Source organism: Stylophora pistillata, chromosome 10 (assembly GCF_964205215.1).
Source record: "Stylophora pistillata chromosome 10, jaStyPist1.2, whole genome shotgun sequence".
NCBI lineage: Eukaryota > Metazoa > Cnidaria > Anthozoa > Scleractinia > Pocilloporidae > Stylophora > Stylophora pistillata.
In genome coordinates, this window is record NC_142528.1 from 17929026 (window position 1) to 17947921 (window position 18896).

Below are 18896 nucleotides of genomic sequence, written 5' to 3' on the forward strand. Positions count from 1 at the left end.
AAGGCAAAATATTTCTTATCAGCTTTCAATTCTTTTCGAAAGTCCAGTGATCAATCAGAATTTACACAGGCTAAAATGAAAACAATTAAGTCCTAGGAGAAATGTCAATTTTCTTGCAGTTAATCCTAAGGAGCATTTATATTTTATGAATTCGAAACCACTGGTGATAAATAATTTTCACTGGTCCAGTGAAATTGCAAAAATAAGGAAGACACTACAAATCAAGCGAGGAGGGCATGTCATCTCATTTCAGTCCTGATTTTATCGCATGTTTTGTCTAGAATAGCTTGCTTTATCTTATTTTTCCCCAAGGTTAGTAAGTTATTTTAATATTCGATTAATCCGGATTCCTCAACTTACAACCCGAAGATGATGAGAGATGTATCGTAAATCGATTTTCAATGATGATCAACTGACCATAGGCATTCGTATTTCGCCTTCCGCAAACTAAGCCAGTAGACCTTGTTCTCCGGTACTGCGTACGGTCTCTTTCCCTTAACTGCAAAAAAAAAAAAAAAGCAAGGATCGCTAAGTGAAATGTAATAAAGAGTAAGTGTTGATTTACATCAAGTGTTCTCCAGACGAGTGTCTGGGCGTCTGATTTTTGCCGACGCGCGAGATAGGAGCATCCCGTGAAATCCCGCGAGATAAAAATATTTTTTTCTCCGTAATTGCTGAAGCCGGTTTTCATCTTACATTTTATCGTTAAGTAATTACACAATTATTCATATGGAAAAGTCATTATGGAATACACGAAAACCTTTGATATCTGTGGAATGCGCTAAAATTGATTACTTTCTTTCCATAATTGTATGCGCGAACTCGAAATAAATAACAACATCGCAACAATTGAGTTTATTTTCACTACCATGACTTCCTAGAGTTGGCTCACTATCCTCCAATCTAATAATTTCTTTTTCTCGTTGGACAAAAATTTCGTTCAATTCCTATATCGAACGTTAAGGTTAGGATATTACATTTTTCTCAAACAATATCGTTAAAACAATATCCCGCGTGAACAATATGCCGAAATAAACACAACGCAACTTATTTTAGGCTAGTGTCAAAAATTTAATCTTTTCCCGGCCACCACACGGATTGAAAGATGTTGTTTATCGGGAATCTCTTAAGCCACGCATATGAACTATTTGACGAGTTTTAAAATCTAAGATTTTCAAGTGTTTTTGTGTGGGCAGAATTTTTTCGAACCCACGAAAAATTGGTCTTCCTCTGTTGTGAAGTTCTGACAGGTGGCGAGAACACGCCAAGCGCGCGGGGTCTACTGGGATACACGCTGCAAGTTGCTCTCTGAGTTGTGTGTATGTATCTTGTTCTTTTGCGATTGTCGACTGAATTACGGCCAGAAAAGCGATTTACCATCTCTCAAGCTACTGCACTGACACAAAAAGAGCTGCTAATAAGTGCAACACATCCATATCTCGCAAGATGGTGGAGGGAAGCGCGGAAAACAGATTCCATCGCCCGTTTGCGCGCTAACCAGAGGAAGTATTCGCCGGTTACCCCTTACGGCCATGTAATTGTACGTCAAATAGTTCATTCACTTGATCTGGTTTTCTCCGAGATTCAGCGTTACGTTCTGTCGCCAAAATGATGTGCGATATAATGCCTACGATCTCTGAGGACCCGCCAGAGATACAGTATGGGCAAAATGAGGAGACAAACTTCGAGCAACTTATGGTTAATATGCTCGACGAACGGGACAAGCTGATGGAAACTCTTCGCGAAACTCAAGATTCGCTGGCGCTCACAAGAGCAAAGTTGACAGAATGTCAAAAAGAGAAGGATGGTCTGATGAGTCATTTGGAAACTGTGCTAAATGATGTAAGGGAGACTTTTACCTCTATTTTAATCGCTATTTTACCGGTCTGAGGTTAGGCCATTCATTCGTTTGGCTAACTCAAATACGCCATATTTGATCTGTAATTGAGTGTCATTTCAGGTAGCGAGTGTTTACTCACTCAGAGCACACGGGCATTATTCCACACGAAGAAGTGTCTGTGGAGCATTTTAACAAGAAACCCTTTCGATTAGCAACAGCGTTGGTCTAATCTGTAGGTTTAATCGAACGAAAATAAAATTCCAGAATACGACAAGAATCTATAGATTGTCGTGTGTCGATGAAGCTGCATTCCTCAACACTATGAGCGAGAATGCCTGTTTCTTCATAGTGTGAAGTACCAGAGTCAACCAACGAGGTGATAACGCAAGTTTGTGGCTCGTGAACTTATAATTTACCGATGAGTTTATGTTATATTCCACGGAAGTCATGCATATTTATGTTTTGCGCTACGTTCTCGTTTTTTGCCTCACCAAATTAAATCTGTCTTGAGAACAACTATCTTACAGGATCTCACACGTGTGTAAAACGATTTCTGATCTTATCCGTTAGAACTCTTTTTATTTGTAGGGTGATGATCAACTAATTGAAAGGCTAGCTGGTCTAGATGGGATTATTACGGAGTCGGGGAATAATTTGAAAGAAGAATCGGGCAAAAAGAATCGAGTTCGAGTCCTAGCTGAGGTAAGTGCAATTAACTTTTGTTTTTCTGCACAGCCTTGGTACTGCAGGCCTTGGCGATCCGCTAAAAACCCATCACTAAAAGGAGCAGGTATTATTTTAATTAGTAATTCCTTCGCTTTCTTTAGAATAATTTTCCCCACAGAACCCTTCTGGGAGAAAGCGAGTTATGCTTTTGGTGCAAGGAGTTTGTAAACAATACTGTAGGGAACCTTTGTCCAATCCGTGATCTTTAAATTAATTTACGTAGAATTTTAGAAATAGAAGCCTTCACTTTTCCTTCGAAAACAGTTGTTTTCTGCTTTTTAGCCTCATCTGTTACGTTTACGTTAATTCCATGTGTCGAATATTAAATACGTTTGATATCTCAAATATTGCGTTCTTAATTTGTCTCTATTTGAGTTAGAAATAGCAGAGTTCCTCTCTGCCTTGTTTGTTTTGCATGAATGAATATCTTTGATCATACAGAGCGCTTTCCTCAACGCTTACCCGAAAACAGATGAATGTCGTGTTTTCGCGGAGAAAAATTCTTTAAGAATGCTTTTATGAGGTGACTTCGTTTGCTTGATGGCTCGTGTCATATTGTTTGTTCTTCATTTCGTCGATGAACCATGTTATCAAAATAACGTTTCCATTTGCTTGATAACACTTCTCGCAGCTTGAACTAGCCTGGAATTTTAAACTCTTTTTCCCAAGTTTTTCGTTTCTTTTCAAAGTACCTTAGTGTGTATTTCCGGTGAGTCGGTCACCATGTGGTATACTCTACTTTTCACTAGGTCTTGGATCGTTGAATTTTAATAGCACTGATCATGACTTATCAATCAATTGTAATTTGCCGTGGAATTTAATCGCTGTTTTGCTCAAAGATGGCACTGTTTGCTTTTTAACCCTCAGCTGACGAATTCTTTATCATAAAGACCCTCGAGCCTCGGTGATGTTTAGCACTTGAACATGATGTGTAGAATTTTTTTTCGTGGCTCGCATGTCACGATATTTAGGAATGACCCTTTATACAACTATTATCCTTTGTGATAAACGTCTCGCGGTTGATAGTAACCTTTTTGTTTAAGACAGTAGCGTGTTTACGAAACCCTTCAGTTTGATTTGCATGAGAATAAATGCATGATCGGTAATTGTTGAGTTTGTGCATGTTAAGCGGTGCCGAAATGTTGCAGACATGGAAAGCTGTCGTAAGTTATATGTGTAATCCAAGAGGTTCAGTCGCGCCTTATATTGCACGCTCATCGATAAAGTGTTGATAACGAGTGATTAGGGAATTCCAATTTGCTTGGCATCACTCGCTGTTACCTTGCCGAGGACAAACAGAAATTTAATATACGTCCTACCTTGCAAAGGGCAAACAGAACTTTGTTGATATGTAAATAAATGTTGTAAAGTCACGGTGTGGGTTTCAAATTCATTTTTTTTTTTTTTTGCAAATTAGATGAATTTATCATCTCCATAAAAACTAAACAGTTTGTGGGCTTCACTTTGAACAGTACTTGTACTTGATCTCAAGGAAGGTTATAAAGACACTCAATAATATGAAGTGCAAACGTTCATGTGGAATCACATTTGTGTTAATTGCAAGGCAATTTTATGTTCCTTTGTGTTCAGGATTAACTTTATTAATTATTTCTGCAAATCCAGGGCTAAAATGTAATTAATTTGATCAAAGCCCATATCTTGTGTATTCAGCATTTTATATTTGTGAGCTCATCAATTACATAACAAGCAACAAAATTAACTCAAGTTATCACTGTCACAATTGTTGTCTGGACAATTTTTTTTCCCTTGAGCATGTACAATTTCTTGATTTGATTCCAAATTAAATTTGTGCACTTAATCTTTTGTTATGGTGTGGGTGTAAAATACGATTGAAATTTTTTCTTGATACTCCGAATTTATATTGAAAGTGAAGCCCTTCATTGAGTTTGACTTAAACTTTAAACAAGATGATGGCCATTAAATTAAATTCAAACAAGATGATAGCCATTAAGTTAAATTTTAATTAATTACTTTTCTGACTTTAGTGGGTCTAGAGTTAATTGTGTCCATCATGATTATTAGTACAAATGCTCTGCACTATTAATCATAGCCTGCTTATCACATATACCTGTAAAATATAAATTTTTTAAATTAATCACAGACAAAAGTGCATGAATGAATGCAATCATCATTCAAGTAAGTGGTTACTTGAAGCATGGCTTAATCCTGTTAAATAAATGTTTTAATTAAGAGTAGTAAAATCTTCATAATAAAATAATAGATTGAAATCAAAGTGTGACCAAAGTGTGACCAAAACTAACTAAACATTTTTGGCTCAACAGTAAGTTAGTAAAAAGAGTTTTTAACTTGAAATAACCTTTAAAGAGCTCACTGAATTGTTTTTTTTTTTTTTTTGCTTTTCCCTGCTTTTCGTGTAACTTCAAGGAAAAATAACAGTACATGTAGATCTTTATACTAATAAGGTTCCAAGGGTCAAATGATAGTTCAAAACAATCCACTGGAGATTCTCTATTAACTAATCTGTTGGGGATGTATCCTTCCGAGTGAAGAGATATTTTCACTAACTACTTATTATACAAAAACTGCCATTTATAAGGTTCGGTAGATATGGTAGAACCATGGTAAAATTAATCCATCTTGTAAGAAGACCCTGGTATATTGAACAATGCCATAAGCTCCAAAGTTGAACCCTAGTGCAACTACTTTCTCTTCCCTGCACTTAGTTTTTAAGTTAGTTCTAACATCTTTCAGATGGACAAGTTTACACTAAGATGTCATATTTTACCCTCAGGCTTTGCTCTGAAATATATAGCTACATTGAGTGGAAAAAGTATATAAATATGATTTTGTTTGAATAAATCTTATAGTCATGGATGTTAAGTGAGTCTGTCTACTTGCTTCCTCTATTTGCTTGGCACCTTCCTTTTCCATCAAAACATTTAATTTACTGGCACATTAAACAAAGAATATTTGTTTATTTTCTAGGCAAATTAAACACTGTTAACATTATTAGACTTGGGTCAGCCATTGATTGGTTATATTTGGAAGTTGTATGCAAGCATTGTTAGGAGAAAGTTATGCTCAAAATCATAATGTCAGAGGAATTGCTAATTATTAAAGTTGCTGAACACTATTTAGTGTAAGTAACTGTGGATTAGAATTTTTAAATGTAATAAAAATGGGGTTGAAGTTGAAATTATTTTTCAGGTATCCTGAATAGCATTGAATCAGTGCCAATCTCTCAAGTTGTATTTTTACTGTTGATTATATGTAATGTACATTTGTACAAAACATACTTGAATAGACATCTTGTATGGAAAAAATTTACCAAGGTTCACCCTTTTTTTTTAAGTCTTTGCAATGCCTCTATTTGATATTATGTATGGATGAAGCTATAGGTGTACAATCCAATTTTACCAACCATTGTATAGAAATTATGTGGTGGAATGTAGCTGTTGTGAAATTTCAAAATCATGTAGATAACTTGTTATAATGGAACCCAAAATGAGCTGAGACAGTTTTTAGAAATGTAGAGGCTATACCACTAGTTCTGCATGAGGAAGATTTCTTTGTGACTTGAGGTCAAGAGCTTCTATCTTTATTGGAGTGTTTTGATCAAACTGTGTTGTACATATGAATAAAGGCTGTTAGTTTCGAAAGAAACTGTTTGGGGCTGCGTCAGTGGGAGTAACAAAATAATTTGGATATATCAACAAAGTTGAAATGGTAAATTGGCCACCGTAATGATTACAAAAGGTGACATTTCGAGTGTTGGCCCTTCATCGGAGCGAAAAATCGCTGCGACGAAGGGCTAAAGCTCGAAACGTCAGCTTTTGTAATCGTTACAGTGGCCAATTTACCATTTCAACTTTGTTGATATATTCAAATTATATTGTGTTGTACATAGCATATTTTGGTCTGTTTGTGCTCCGCAATGGAGAGAATCACATTATTTGAATGATGTTATATGTTGTCTCAAGACTTAGTTAATGTCCATCTCTTAAAAGCAATAAATCTTATTTAGTCAGATTGTGGTTAAAAAATCCTAAGCTTCTTCAGTATCTGCATAAATGTGCAAGCATTTATGCAAAGTAGATATACAGAAGATAGCTTATTTAGCTTGTATTTCTAGAAGTAATCTAGCTTATTAGCACAGCCACTGCATGTCCTCTCCGCAGTTTTATGGTAGAAATCTTATGGTTCATTTAAAAAATTCAGCCCAAGTCTTAATTACTTGCAGTTTCTGCTAAAAGATACCATTTGAGGTCCCCTTTTTTTCCTTATTGAAATATTTTCTGATCTGAGTTATCAGACTCTTTGGCAGAGTTTGTTCTTTGAAAGCACCCTCGGGATAATCAAATACAGTTAACTTTGATTATCCATGAGTCCCACTTGACAATGATCTGTTGATCCAAAAACCTTCAGCCTCTGGGTGTGAGGTGGTCACTGTTGGAGATACCTTCATAGGAGTGCTTAGTACCATTTAGAGTAATTTTCAGTTGAATTGCTTTTAAACTAATCAAGATAAAGGTCAGAATTACAAAGAGCCAGCAAGAATTTAAAATAAAATCCCATAAAAACCTAAAGGGTGCAAATATGTCAGTATCTAGGCTACTATAGCCATAGAATAATTGAGATATATCAACAAAGTTGAAATGGTAAATTAACCACCGTAACGATTACAAAAGCTGACATTTCGAGTGTTAGCCCTTCGTCGGAGCGAATAGAGGAATTGTGGGTTGTGTGTGCTTTTAAAGGCAGAAAATGGAGCTACGTTATTGGTGGGAGCATGGCAACGAGAAAAACATGAATAAATTAGTGGAATGAAAAGCGTTCGTTGATCCCTGTGGGATTTAGACTGCCGGTTTGAAAGATGAGCTTTTGTTCAAGATTTTTACGGCTTTCTGTGCCACCTAAGTGCAAGGAAAGATTGCAGATTGCCATATGTTGCTTAGAATGATTAGGTAAATTAAAATGTCTAGCGACTGGTTTCGATGTGTCCTTGTCATTCCTTTCCACGTCTCGAAGGTGTTCTTGGAATCGGTCACCGACCGCATTCCATTCACTCTCACATTTCACCCTCACAACCACTCAGTTAAATCCATCATTCTTAAAAACTTTAAATTCAAAACGATCCAGAGACAAGCACTATCTTTTTGCAGCCTCCGCTCATTTCATTCAAAAGCGACAAAAACATAGGCAATTTTTTGGTCAGAAGTTCTTTTCAGACTAATGACCAACCAGGCACTTTTAAATGAGCTCGTGCACGATGCAAAACGTGTCCTTTCATTCACAACACTGATAAAATATCAGGACCGAAACGATCCATTAAGATCACCGATCACTTCACATGCACCTCCGCCCATGTAATCTATTGCATAACTTGCACTTATTGCAAAAAGATATACATCAGCGAAACAGGCAGAAGACTAGGTGTCCGATTCCGAGAACACCTTCGAGACGTGGAAAGGAATGACAAGGACACATCGAAACCAGTCACTAGACATTTTAATTTGCCTAATCATTCTAAGCAACATAGGGCAATCTGTGGTCTTTCCTTGCACTTAGGTGGCACGGAAAGCCATAAAAATGTTGAACAAAAGCTCATCTTTCAAACCGGCAGTCTAAATCCTACAGGGATCAACGAACGCTTTTCATTCCACTAATTTATTCATGTTTTTCTCGTTGCCATGCTCCCACCAATAACGTAGCTCCATTTTCTGCTTTTAAAAGCACACACAACCCACAATTCCTCTATTCGCTCCGACGAAGGGCTAACGCTCGAAATGTCAGCTTTTGTAATCATTACGGTGGTTAATTTACCATTTCAACTTTGTTGATATATCCAAATTATTTCGTTACTCCCACCGACGCAGCTCCAAACAGTTTCTTTCGAAACTATCAGCCTTTACTATAGCCATAGGTTTGCATATGATTTGTTAGCTTGAATTTTTTAAACCAGTCATACAGTCTTCACCACTAACTGACTTAAGTTCACTGCTTATATGAAGATCAAGTTTGTGATGTGCCTTTGGCCTCAATACAGACTAAATCAGCATCTTTTTTGTAATGTAGGACTTTGCAACAATGCTGAAGGAGCTAAACCAAGCCCGGGAACAACTTTTAGAAAAGGATGAGGAGATAAGTGAACTGAAGTCAGAGAGATGTAACACAAGAGTGAGTATTCTTCACTTTTCAACAACTCTTTACCTCCCCAAATGTAAATTGCAAATGTCCTGTCTGTTGAACAGTCCCTTCTTAGTAAGATTTTGGATTTCATGAAAATTTGACCTCAGGGTAAAATATCGAAAATGCTTGGAGACACTACAGGTTAATCAAATCCAGAATTCTAAGGGTTAGGAACCTCTTTTTTACCAATTCATGCTCGAGTGGTTATGCATATTTGAGCCTGTGGACAACATTTATCAAAGTCACTCAAATGGTAACCATCCTTTTATTGCCTCTCTCAAAGTCACTTCCTTTAGTATATCAGCCCCCTCATTTAACTCCCCCCCCCCCCCCCCACCATGTCTTTCCCTCTGCCTGATCAACTCCACCAACTTCCTTTATTTGACCTACTTTTATGATAAGAACTTTAATTGCATTATCACAAATGTGCATATGCTGTTAGAGTTACTTTTACTAGTTCTCTGAATCCTTGGCTGCTAAAGGGTCTTAACTACTTCCCACATCTACCTACTTCCTTCCTGCAGATATTTGCCTCTTCCTCCTCCTCCTCTTCCTCCTCCTTCTCTGCCTCCTCCGCCTCCTCCTCCTCCGCCCCTTCTTAAGTCAAAAAGAGAAATTAAACACCATTTCATTTTTTTCAATGAATAGTATGAATGCTAAGGACCTCATTATTTTTGCCAGCTTAAAGCAATTAAAACATCTTTGTTGCACTTTGTGTGGTCTGTTAGGTTTTTGGGCCCATTCCAAAGATGGCACCAGGTGTTTTTCATTCCTTCTCTTTCATAAGTATATCATCAATCACAAAGATTGACCACTTCTCTTTCACTGTGTCAGAATTATTCTCAAAAAATTGATGGAAATTGAAGATGTATAAACACTGGTCCTAAAAATTCTTGAGTAGGAGGGCATGATACTTTCATGTAACTGTGTTAGGACAATAGTGATTTTATGTGCCCCTTCCCCTCAAGTAAAAAACAAACAAATTCCCCATTTTCCACCAAAGGTTTTGGGAAACTCTTCAAATAATGTTGCATTTAGGTCTGTTTATCACCCTTTTTATCACCCTCAAACTAAGTCTAAGATTATGGAAATTATAGGGATCTAAAATTCTGCCCCAGGTGGATGAAAGATCCGCCTTTTGAAACAAAAGAAGGGCATAACTCCCTTGTCAATTTAAAGTCAGCTTCAAATGAAATGTGACGTTTGTCCATGATTGTTGACTTCAGTCTGCAATATTTCACAGCTTGTGCTTTCTATCCAAACATTATCAGGTTAAAGTGACACCTAAATCTTATCTCACCTCTATTTATCAATCTGCACCATCCTGGCACTGACAGATATCTTAGATGAAACCTAACTGATAGAAACCTAACTGACAGAGACCAATTTGAAATATGCTGTAATTCTGCTATCTAACAAACAGTAGGCATACACACAGCTCATACTGATAGGATATTGACTGACTTTGTCCTATTTGTTTTGTCTTGGATTTGTTGATAATTATTTTACGAAATAGAATTTATGGAATATAAAAATTATATATTTCCTTCAGAGTTCTAATATACAGTGTATTTTTTTAATTCAATTTAAGGTAATCCATCTCTCTGACATAAAAGTTAAAACTGATTCAGGGGTTTAAAATCAAATTGTGACTGTTTATGCAATTGGGCTGATTTAACCAATTACACCCTCACATCACTATTCATATTCTCCATACTGTTTTTACATTTGATGTGCTGACAAGGAGAATTTGTTTGACAATCAAGAGCTCCTTGATTGGTGATCATTTCATTTATTCTCATGGCCCTAATGTGTAACTTTGGGGTGATAGTGTAACAAGAAATTTGATGGTAGTCACTCCTTGGGTTCACAGGGTTAATTTATTGCTTTGTGCATTATTTAAGTACTGACCACTCTTTTGGGTTGCAAACAGAGTACCAGATATTGCAGAGTAAGTGTTAAATTCCATTCAATGAAAGGGATTGACTGGTGCTTTTTTCAACTCTTTCGCAGCTTCTCTTGGAACATCTAGAATGTTTAGTAGCAAGGCATGAAAGATCCCTGAGAATGACAGTTGTTAAGCGACAAGCAGCCACAACTGGGGGAGTATCTTCAGAAGTGGAAGTTCTCAAGGCTCTCAAATCTCTCTTTGAACATCATAAAGCTTTGGATGAAAAGGTCAGCTTTGGCGACCTGTTTGTTACTTTGCAGAATGTTATTTTAAGAGTGTATGTAAACAACTCTAGAGCTATACACTGCATTATTATCTTGTTTTGCCATGGCTCTATTTTCATATTGGGGAATTTTTGATGAGTTTGTGGTTATCTCAGATGGATCTCTGAAAGGAACAGCCACGGTTATTTATAACTTTTTTACCAACTAATCAGGATTACTTATTTCTGATGAGTACTTTTCTTACAAAAGATACCCGTATTGGTTTTTATTTATGAGGCTGTGGTCTAACAACGCCGGGTGGCCCGTACTTTTGCCCTTGGGCGACTCAAGAATTTTAGTTTTTTGATAGAAAGCATATGCTGGGCACCCTGGATTTCACAGTTTCAGAGCACTGGGCTCTGTTCAATTTTCCTTAGAGCACAACCTTGATATATCATTGATAATTATATTTCTGATGACATGTTCTTTTAATTGAATTGGGGATAATTGTATACATGTAGGTACGTGAAAGACTAAGACAAGCTGTAGACAAGAACAATGCACTTGAAGCAGAACTAGAAGAAACAAGAGAAAAGGTATTTGACTTCTCAATCCTCTTTTATGATTGTTGTTCTTTTAGAAGTTAAACCATTTGTATTATGTGGATTAAGAGTCAGAAACAGATCCTCTCAAGTAAATTGTGATTAAGGTAATTGACCTAAAATGTGGACAAGCTTGTGCCACCTTGTCATGCTGGGAATGAGGCAAATTTTCCTTTTTTTCCAATTTTATAAGGTAGTATTCTCAAGTCGAATCATACCTCCAGGATGGCAAGCAGTGATTTAGTTCTCACAAACATATTTCTGTTAAATAAATTAGACTGTTCTCCTTTTTAGTTTCTAGAGACATTTTCCAATCCAGAGACAATCTTTTAAGTTACATTTTTCTCTCTGTTTTTTTTTGTTGTAGCTCAAAGAGCTTGAACAAGAAAATGAAGACATCAGACTGCGGAATCTTAGGAGAATAAGAACTGAAGAAAAACTTCATGCATCAAGTGAAAACTGTCTAGAAAACGGTGATGACAATTCTAACGGAGAGAAGGTAAGCATTTTAGTCCTTTTTGATTTTTCTAAACTGACTAATTAAGTAATTTGTAATCGAAAGGTACATGTACCTTATCCTGGCACCACTGATTAAACAATTATTCTCTTAGCTTTTCACAGAACAATTGTTTGTTTGAAAACCAAATACTGTACTGATAACCTACATTTGGATTGTTTCAATAATAATTTTTGGTTGACATGTATGCAATAAATCTTCTGGTTATGAAGTTGTAAAAAGAATTTGACTTTTTCAGTAGTGAAATTTTGCTTATTTCCATTGGGATGCTTTTGTACTTGCTGGTCTCTTATTACTGTGGATACAGGTACACGTAATTTACAACTGTATTACCATGCAGCACAGTCTTGCATCACTACCCTATTTTTGTTTTATACAGCATCTTTCCAATGGACCAGTTAGTGTTGATGTGACAGCTCATGAAGAGCAAATGGAGGAGATGCAGTTCCTCTTGGATAAGAGGACAAAGGAAGTGGAGCGGGTAACAGATGTTTTGTGTTATGATACCAACTTAGCTGATTAATGAGCTCCTTTGTGGCTGGTATTTGCTATCTACTCACTTTCTACTATCTGTTTGAGATTTTTGTGAAGGATGGGTTAATTTTAACCCTTGAACATTTAGGATGTGGTTGAACGCAGCAACTTTCACTCTAGGGGGCTGTGTATTTCCATGTAAGTGAGCAATATGATGAGCAAAATCCCTTATCAAAAAGTAACTGAAGCTTTCCCTTTTCAGAACACCTTTATTAATCTGGAAATGTTGCTTGCTTATATTCTGAAGTCAACTTTGTTTTTAGCTCACAAGAGAAAACAAGGACTTGAAAGAGAGATGTACAACACTTGAAGAAGAATTGCGAATATGTAATAAACAGCTTGACAGAGGAAATGCCTCCATTCAAAGACTAGAACGAGATTTAGATGAGGTATGTAGACATTTAAGTGAAAATTTTCCTGAAATTTGTTTGCAAGTTAACTCTGTAGCCATTTGTTCTCCTTCATCACATCCCCTGCTTCACTACACAACAAGCCCAAATGATGGCTGAGTAGCATGTCCTACACACAAGTCCTACATACAAGCCAGGCTCTAACCCCTCACTTCCAATCTAGAATTCAGCACTGTTAATTCATTGTTTCTCTTTCCAAGTTGATGAATTTATTTTGAATTTATTTGTCTACAAACAGGCAGCAGCACAGAAATCAGACATGGAGGATAGAGTAGCAACCCTTGAGAAGCGTTATGTACGACTTCAACATGAGGTCACTGCACTGAATGATGATAATGAAAGACTGGAAACTGAACTTGCCAGCAAAGAAAGTGAACTTATCCAGGTAGGAAAAAAATTATATTTTACTGTTGTGTGCTTGGTTGCCAAGCCTTTGAACAAGAGTGAGGCTAAGGGTGACCTCGTTATGATACAAGCATTGCTGCTTTTCAAATGAAAATTACTTTGTTATCGTGCTAACTAGACACTAGTCTCTTATCACAAATGCCTGACAACTAAGTACACAACTGTAACATGGCCCATTTTTTTGTGATTGACAAATTACAAAAAGTTGAAACATCAGTTATTGATATTGGCAACACGCTTTTTTTTTCACTGAGTATACAGTTTTTTAGTAGTTTAATACTTAATATTCAACAGGCTGAAGAGAAATTAAGGTGTCAGCAAGAAAAACTAGAACTAGCAGAACAGAACCTGAACCAGTCTTTACGAAAAGCTGAAGCTTTACCCAAAATAGAAGAAGAGCTAGCTGTTCGAATGGCAGCTTTGAATGAGGTGAGAACTTCCAGTTAGTTTTATGGTAAGAGCAGTCAGGAAATTATTTTTGAAATACAGATAACTGCATTTCCCTAGTCATTTAAGGCGGTACTGGAGGCTAATTTGGTGGATTTTTGCCAATTTGAGAATAAAATATCTTGAGATAGATTTGTAGCCATATTTTTTAATTTTCACACATGATTTATGATTTCACTTATATTTGGGAGAAAAAAAATTATTTCGCTGGGTGTCATGAATTATTTGGAATTTCATGGAATTAGGGGTGTGTCCAAAAGGCCATTTTGGAAAAGAACTTCTCTAAATCTGAGGCCATTAAGTGTTTCTCAGAGTGGTTTTGCACATGCAAAAAGGTAAACAAATGAAAGGTTTCACAGCAGTCTGCCAAAAAATATTTTATTTTGACAATTTTATTGTCAAAAGATGAAAAAAAAAAAATTAAGGTTGAGATCCAATACCTTCTCATTTGGTCAATTTGTAGTGTAAATTTTCCTCACTGTATGTAGTTTTGGTTTGCCAATTTTCAGATCGAAAGAAGTAATCTTCCCTGAGATAATGCTGTTGCAGTGGCATGACACAACGTAGCTGTACTAATTAAATAGTGAAAAGTGCCAATATCTTTTACAGAATTCATCAGAATAATCATGTTTACTTTTCTTCTTTCCGTCGCCATATTGTGTAAGCCAGTGATAAGTGGCTGTAGCAGTAAATACAAAGTAGCATGATATAAATGGTCATAATCACCACATTCATCTTGCTATTATCACAAAACCAGTCGGAACATGAGACTATAGACATTTGCACTATCTCTAGCAGTGACACCTATCTTGCAGTGTTGAGAAATCTTTCCTGATAAAGTGATCTTTCCTGATAAAGTGTAAAAAAGTGCTCCATATTTCATTACCAAATGGTTACTTATGAAATTGATGTGTCAGAAATGTCATCTGATGGAAATCTGTGTGAATCGCAAACACCATTAGACCAGGATCACATCTCTGTTTTGCTGTGAGATTTGTCCTTTGAAAAGAAACTTCTATCTCGTGTATTTCGAAAATGGCACATTTTTCAATTGTCTGATTTCACAAACAGGCTTTTTAAACAATATTCTTTTAGATGTTAGAAAATAAAAGCATTCCAAAAAGGTTGAGTTAGCCTCTGGTACCACCTTAAGCCTTATAACCTATGAAGAATGAAGGGTTAGAATCACTTACATGCATGGTAAAGAAACAACTTACCAAATATTTCATTCCATGACAGTCCTACATGTATGTTTTGATGATATGCCACAGAACATTTTGAAACAAGGAGAAAAAAGTTTGAATGTAATTTTTGTTGCTAATTATAAATACATGAATAACCAAAAGCATTGTATTTTTACGATACAATTTGTTTTTGGGGCATGCTGTCTAAGGGGAAGAAGAAGTAGAACCCTAAACTATATCTAGTTGCAATCAATAATCTTTGTAGGGCTTTGGTCCATATACTAATAACACAGTTTTGATTGTGTTTCAAGGCTGCAGAGAAACAAGGCACAGCTGAAGAGACTGTTCAACAGTTACAGAGCCAGGTTAAGGACTTACAAGCAGAGCTCAACAGGGTGAGGGAGGGGTGGGAAGGGGTGTATTGGTCATGTTGTGCAATTTAAACATAACATTATATGATGGGAATGATGTGTTGTGTTGGCTGTTTGTGTACTGCATCAATTTTTTTTTATTCTGGATACTACACTTTGAAAAAACAAAGTCTGTTTCTGAAAGCTTTTATGTGGTAATTATAATATGTTGAATAGTGTTCAACGTATCCCACATAAGCCTGAGTGAAGTCTTGTTTAAGAAATTTTTTTAAGAATATGTCGCCATTGGGTCCACACCAAATTCACAGATGAGAGGCTTGGTCCTGCAAAATTTATGCTCAATGAATGTAGGCGTTTCATAATCAAAAAGTTCACAAGAGCCTTGTTTGGGGTCACTGTGTCACAGTCTTGGAAAAGATGGGGCCATGGTGCTCCTATCAACCAGGAATATTTATTACATGTATTTGGTATAAGTAAATCTGATAAAATGCATTGAGTTAGTGAAGTAATATCAACAGTTTATAGTAAAGTTTGTTTTATTTTAGGCACGTGAAAGAGAAAAGATGAATGAAGACCACAACACAAGATTGTCTAATACAATTGATAAGCTGTTGGGCGAGTCCAATGAGAGACTACAGGTGCACCTTAAGGAGCGCATGACTGCGCTAGAGGAGAAGGTTTGTCATTTATTCAAATGCATTGCTTGTGGGGAGATGCCTGATTATTGGTTTCTGTTCAATAATATTTTTGTTTTAAGAAATTTTAGAAATCATTGAAGCTTATGATAGGAACAAAACTGCCACCTGGATGAAGAGTTTTTTTTTTTTTTTTTTTTTGGCACACATTTTTCCCAATTACATTTGAAATTCAGCACATTCTAACAATGAAAAACTATTCAAAATTTTCATACATGTATTACCTTACAATTTTCTAATATGGCTATGTCTGTCTGTAATGTTCTGCTAGACTGCTTTAAATCAAGAACTTACAGCTGTGAAATCACAAGTAGAAGATCTTCAAAGAGAAAAGGTATGAAGTAAAGGTGCAATTGTCATGTGAGCAACCTATGAAAGGTGGTCATCAACATGAAGAAAGACCATTAGAATGAGACATTTTTTTTAACCTGAAATACTGCAAATGTCACCACAAATGAACCCATAGTCACTGATTAGCTAATTCAGGCGATGTAGTTCAGTTGGTGTAGTTTGATACTATTACAATGTAGTTGCAATACACTTAGCCTGTGTTTCTCAGGTTTTGTTTTGTTTTGTTTTTTTTTTTGTTCAAGTCTTGTATTCCATGCTGACAGTAGCTTGTTTCCTGTTGGGGCTATTCTATGTAAACAAACTGTAATTTTAAGATTTCTTTGTATTCTCTGTGATCACAGTCCCCTTCAAGAAGGAAGCTGCCCTTCAGATTGACACCACTCCACAATTAGTTAAAAACAAAACTAATGGATGTCTTTTTCAATCTTTTTTAAAGGAAATATTAGCTCTAGAACTTGGAAGACTGAATGAAGAATTTGAAAAAATTAGATCTAAGGTAAAATAGTTCTATTAAATGTTGGTATACATGTATTGCTTCTGTCTGGGTGCATTAGCTTTTTAATCATTCCAAGGAATAAAATACTTGTGGTTCCTATTGGTGTGATAATATGCAAGTATGTCTTTCTCAAATGTGGGTGGTGGGAAAGTTATCCTCTACATCCCTGTAAAAGTTTCAATGATTGCTTCATCCTTCTATTTCAACTAGGGTCCTACCACTGCAGCAGTTAATGGCCCTGTGGTAAAGTTCAGGTATGATTTCAAAAGCAAACTACAGTACATGTGTAGTCCTATCCAACAAGATTCTGACACCTTTAGGATCCCTGTAAATTGATTTAAAGAATTTCTTTTAAATCATGTTTTGTTTTCTGTGTTACTTTGCATCCACTGAATCTTTAATACACTAGGCCATTTTGGAATGACCTTTGGCCTCTATTTGAAAACAAGGCTTGGTGCTCAACCGTTCTAATGAAAATGAGGATAATTAGCCTGTGAATGAAAACTTATCATCACATGAAATGATTAGCACAAGTACTCACTTTGAAAAAGAGGTCAAAGGTAATTGGGGAATTGGCTATTAGTTATTTGTAAAATTGAAACAAGTTGATCATGAGTTGCAAATCTTGTTTTTGTTTTCAAAGACAGGCAAGCAGTTTCAGTTTGATATCACACATAAAAGTCCCACTTTTCCTAAGCTAGCTTGTCCTGTCCCCAGTTCAGAACACAATTTAGAGAACTATCCATGCCTGATGGTCTGGGAAGGATATTTTGAATGTGGTTTAGAATGATTAAAAAGAACAATTCTTTTACTATTACAGTTTCATTTGTATTGTATACCTTATTGTGTTACCCTCAAAGTCAGTGAATTTGTGTGATCTTGGTAAAGTCTTGAAACATTTCAAATTCATTGTTTGATGTTTTAGTGAGCCTGTCAGGCGAGAAACAAAAGGTCGAGCTGGAATAGAGGATGCACCAAGCAGAGTCTTTACACTAAATGAACAAGAATGGCAGAAACTGGAACAAGAGAGTGTCCTGAAGAATGTTGCCATGGCCTTTGATACCGGTAAACTTTCAGACATTGAAAGTGATGCTGGCAGTGATATATCAGAAGAAAGAGGTGTTGGTGGTGATGCACAGACCCTGGCTTCCCTGCTACAGCAGCAAATAGATATCATCAACAAGGAACTCAAGTAAGTTGTTTTCTTATTGTTAGGTGCTATTCAAACATTGATTTTGTCATATTTAGCTTTTTTCCCCTTTGTTTTGCAATTGACTAATTCATGTTGTTTTTCTCTGGAATGACTCATTCAGTACACTGCAAGAAGAACACAAATCAACAGAGAGAAGAGCCATCGTACTTGAAAATACTGTATCAAAGAGTCCAAGGCATCAAGATGTGTATTCAGCTAATTCACAGCAGGTATGTCGATTAAGATTGAAATGTGGGGCTATTGTAATGAGTGTATTGAGGACAAAATGAATGTTAAGTTAACTGTTTGCACTGGGAACTGCATTGTGACATCCATTTCCTGCAACTTCTTTGATTAACTTGCTGAAATATTTGCTTGTGTTGAAAAATGTGCATGAAGTGAGGTGCTTACTCTTGCACTGTGAAGATCTGATTCGTAGCTCTCTCTTCTGACCAGCTTTGTTTCAATGTGTGTAAGTTAGGAGAATTTGGGAGAAATCTCATGTACTTACCACCTCACCAAGTTGAGATTAACTGAGCATCTTGTAATTAAATGTGACTTGGTATTCTAATTTTGTTAATTTGCTGTTGTCAGCTTTAAAATCTATTAATTTAACTAATTTTTTAGTCATTTTCAGCTGTAACTGGTCAACTATAGTTTTGAAATTTTTTTTTTTCTTTCTTCAGGAGTTGGTTGCATCCTCCACATCATTTCCATTTCCTCCTCTGGATCCAATGGATACAACACCAATCTGGGTTTGTACTCTAACCTTGTTCACTGCAAAAAAATTAGTTATTAGTA

At 36.2% G+C, this 18896-nt stretch overlaps 1 protein-coding gene across 1 annotated transcript in view; it reads left to right on the forward strand.

Moving 5' to 3' along the window:
- Positions 1-1283: 1283 nt before the first annotated feature.
- The window catches only part of LOC111321889 (liprin-alpha-1), a 28192-nt gene continuing 10579 nt past the window's right edge, over positions 1284-18896 (forward strand). The window contains exons 1-18 of the mRNA XM_022924886.2: positions 1284-1842; positions 2429-2542; positions 8624-8725; positions 10751-10915; positions 11413-11487; positions 11861-11992; positions 12390-12491; positions 12808-12933; positions 13193-13339; positions 13654-13788; positions 15302-15385; positions 15907-16038; positions 16328-16390; positions 16844-16903; positions 17114-17157; positions 17829-18095; positions 18217-18325; positions 18782-18850. Of these exons, the coding sequence (XP_022780621.2) occupies positions 1609-1842; positions 2429-2542; positions 8624-8725; positions 10751-10915; positions 11413-11487; positions 11861-11992; positions 12390-12491; positions 12808-12933; positions 13193-13339; positions 13654-13788; positions 15302-15385; positions 15907-16038; positions 16328-16390; positions 16844-16903; positions 17114-17157; positions 17829-18095; positions 18217-18325; positions 18782-18850 (2160 nt within the window). The 5' untranslated portion in view covers positions 1284-1608. The remainder of the gene's footprint in view (positions 1843-2428; positions 2543-8623; positions 8726-10750; positions 10916-11412; positions 11488-11860; positions 11993-12389; positions 12492-12807; positions 12934-13192; positions 13340-13653; positions 13789-15301; positions 15386-15906; positions 16039-16327; positions 16391-16843; positions 16904-17113; positions 17158-17828; positions 18096-18216; positions 18326-18781; positions 18851-18896) is intronic.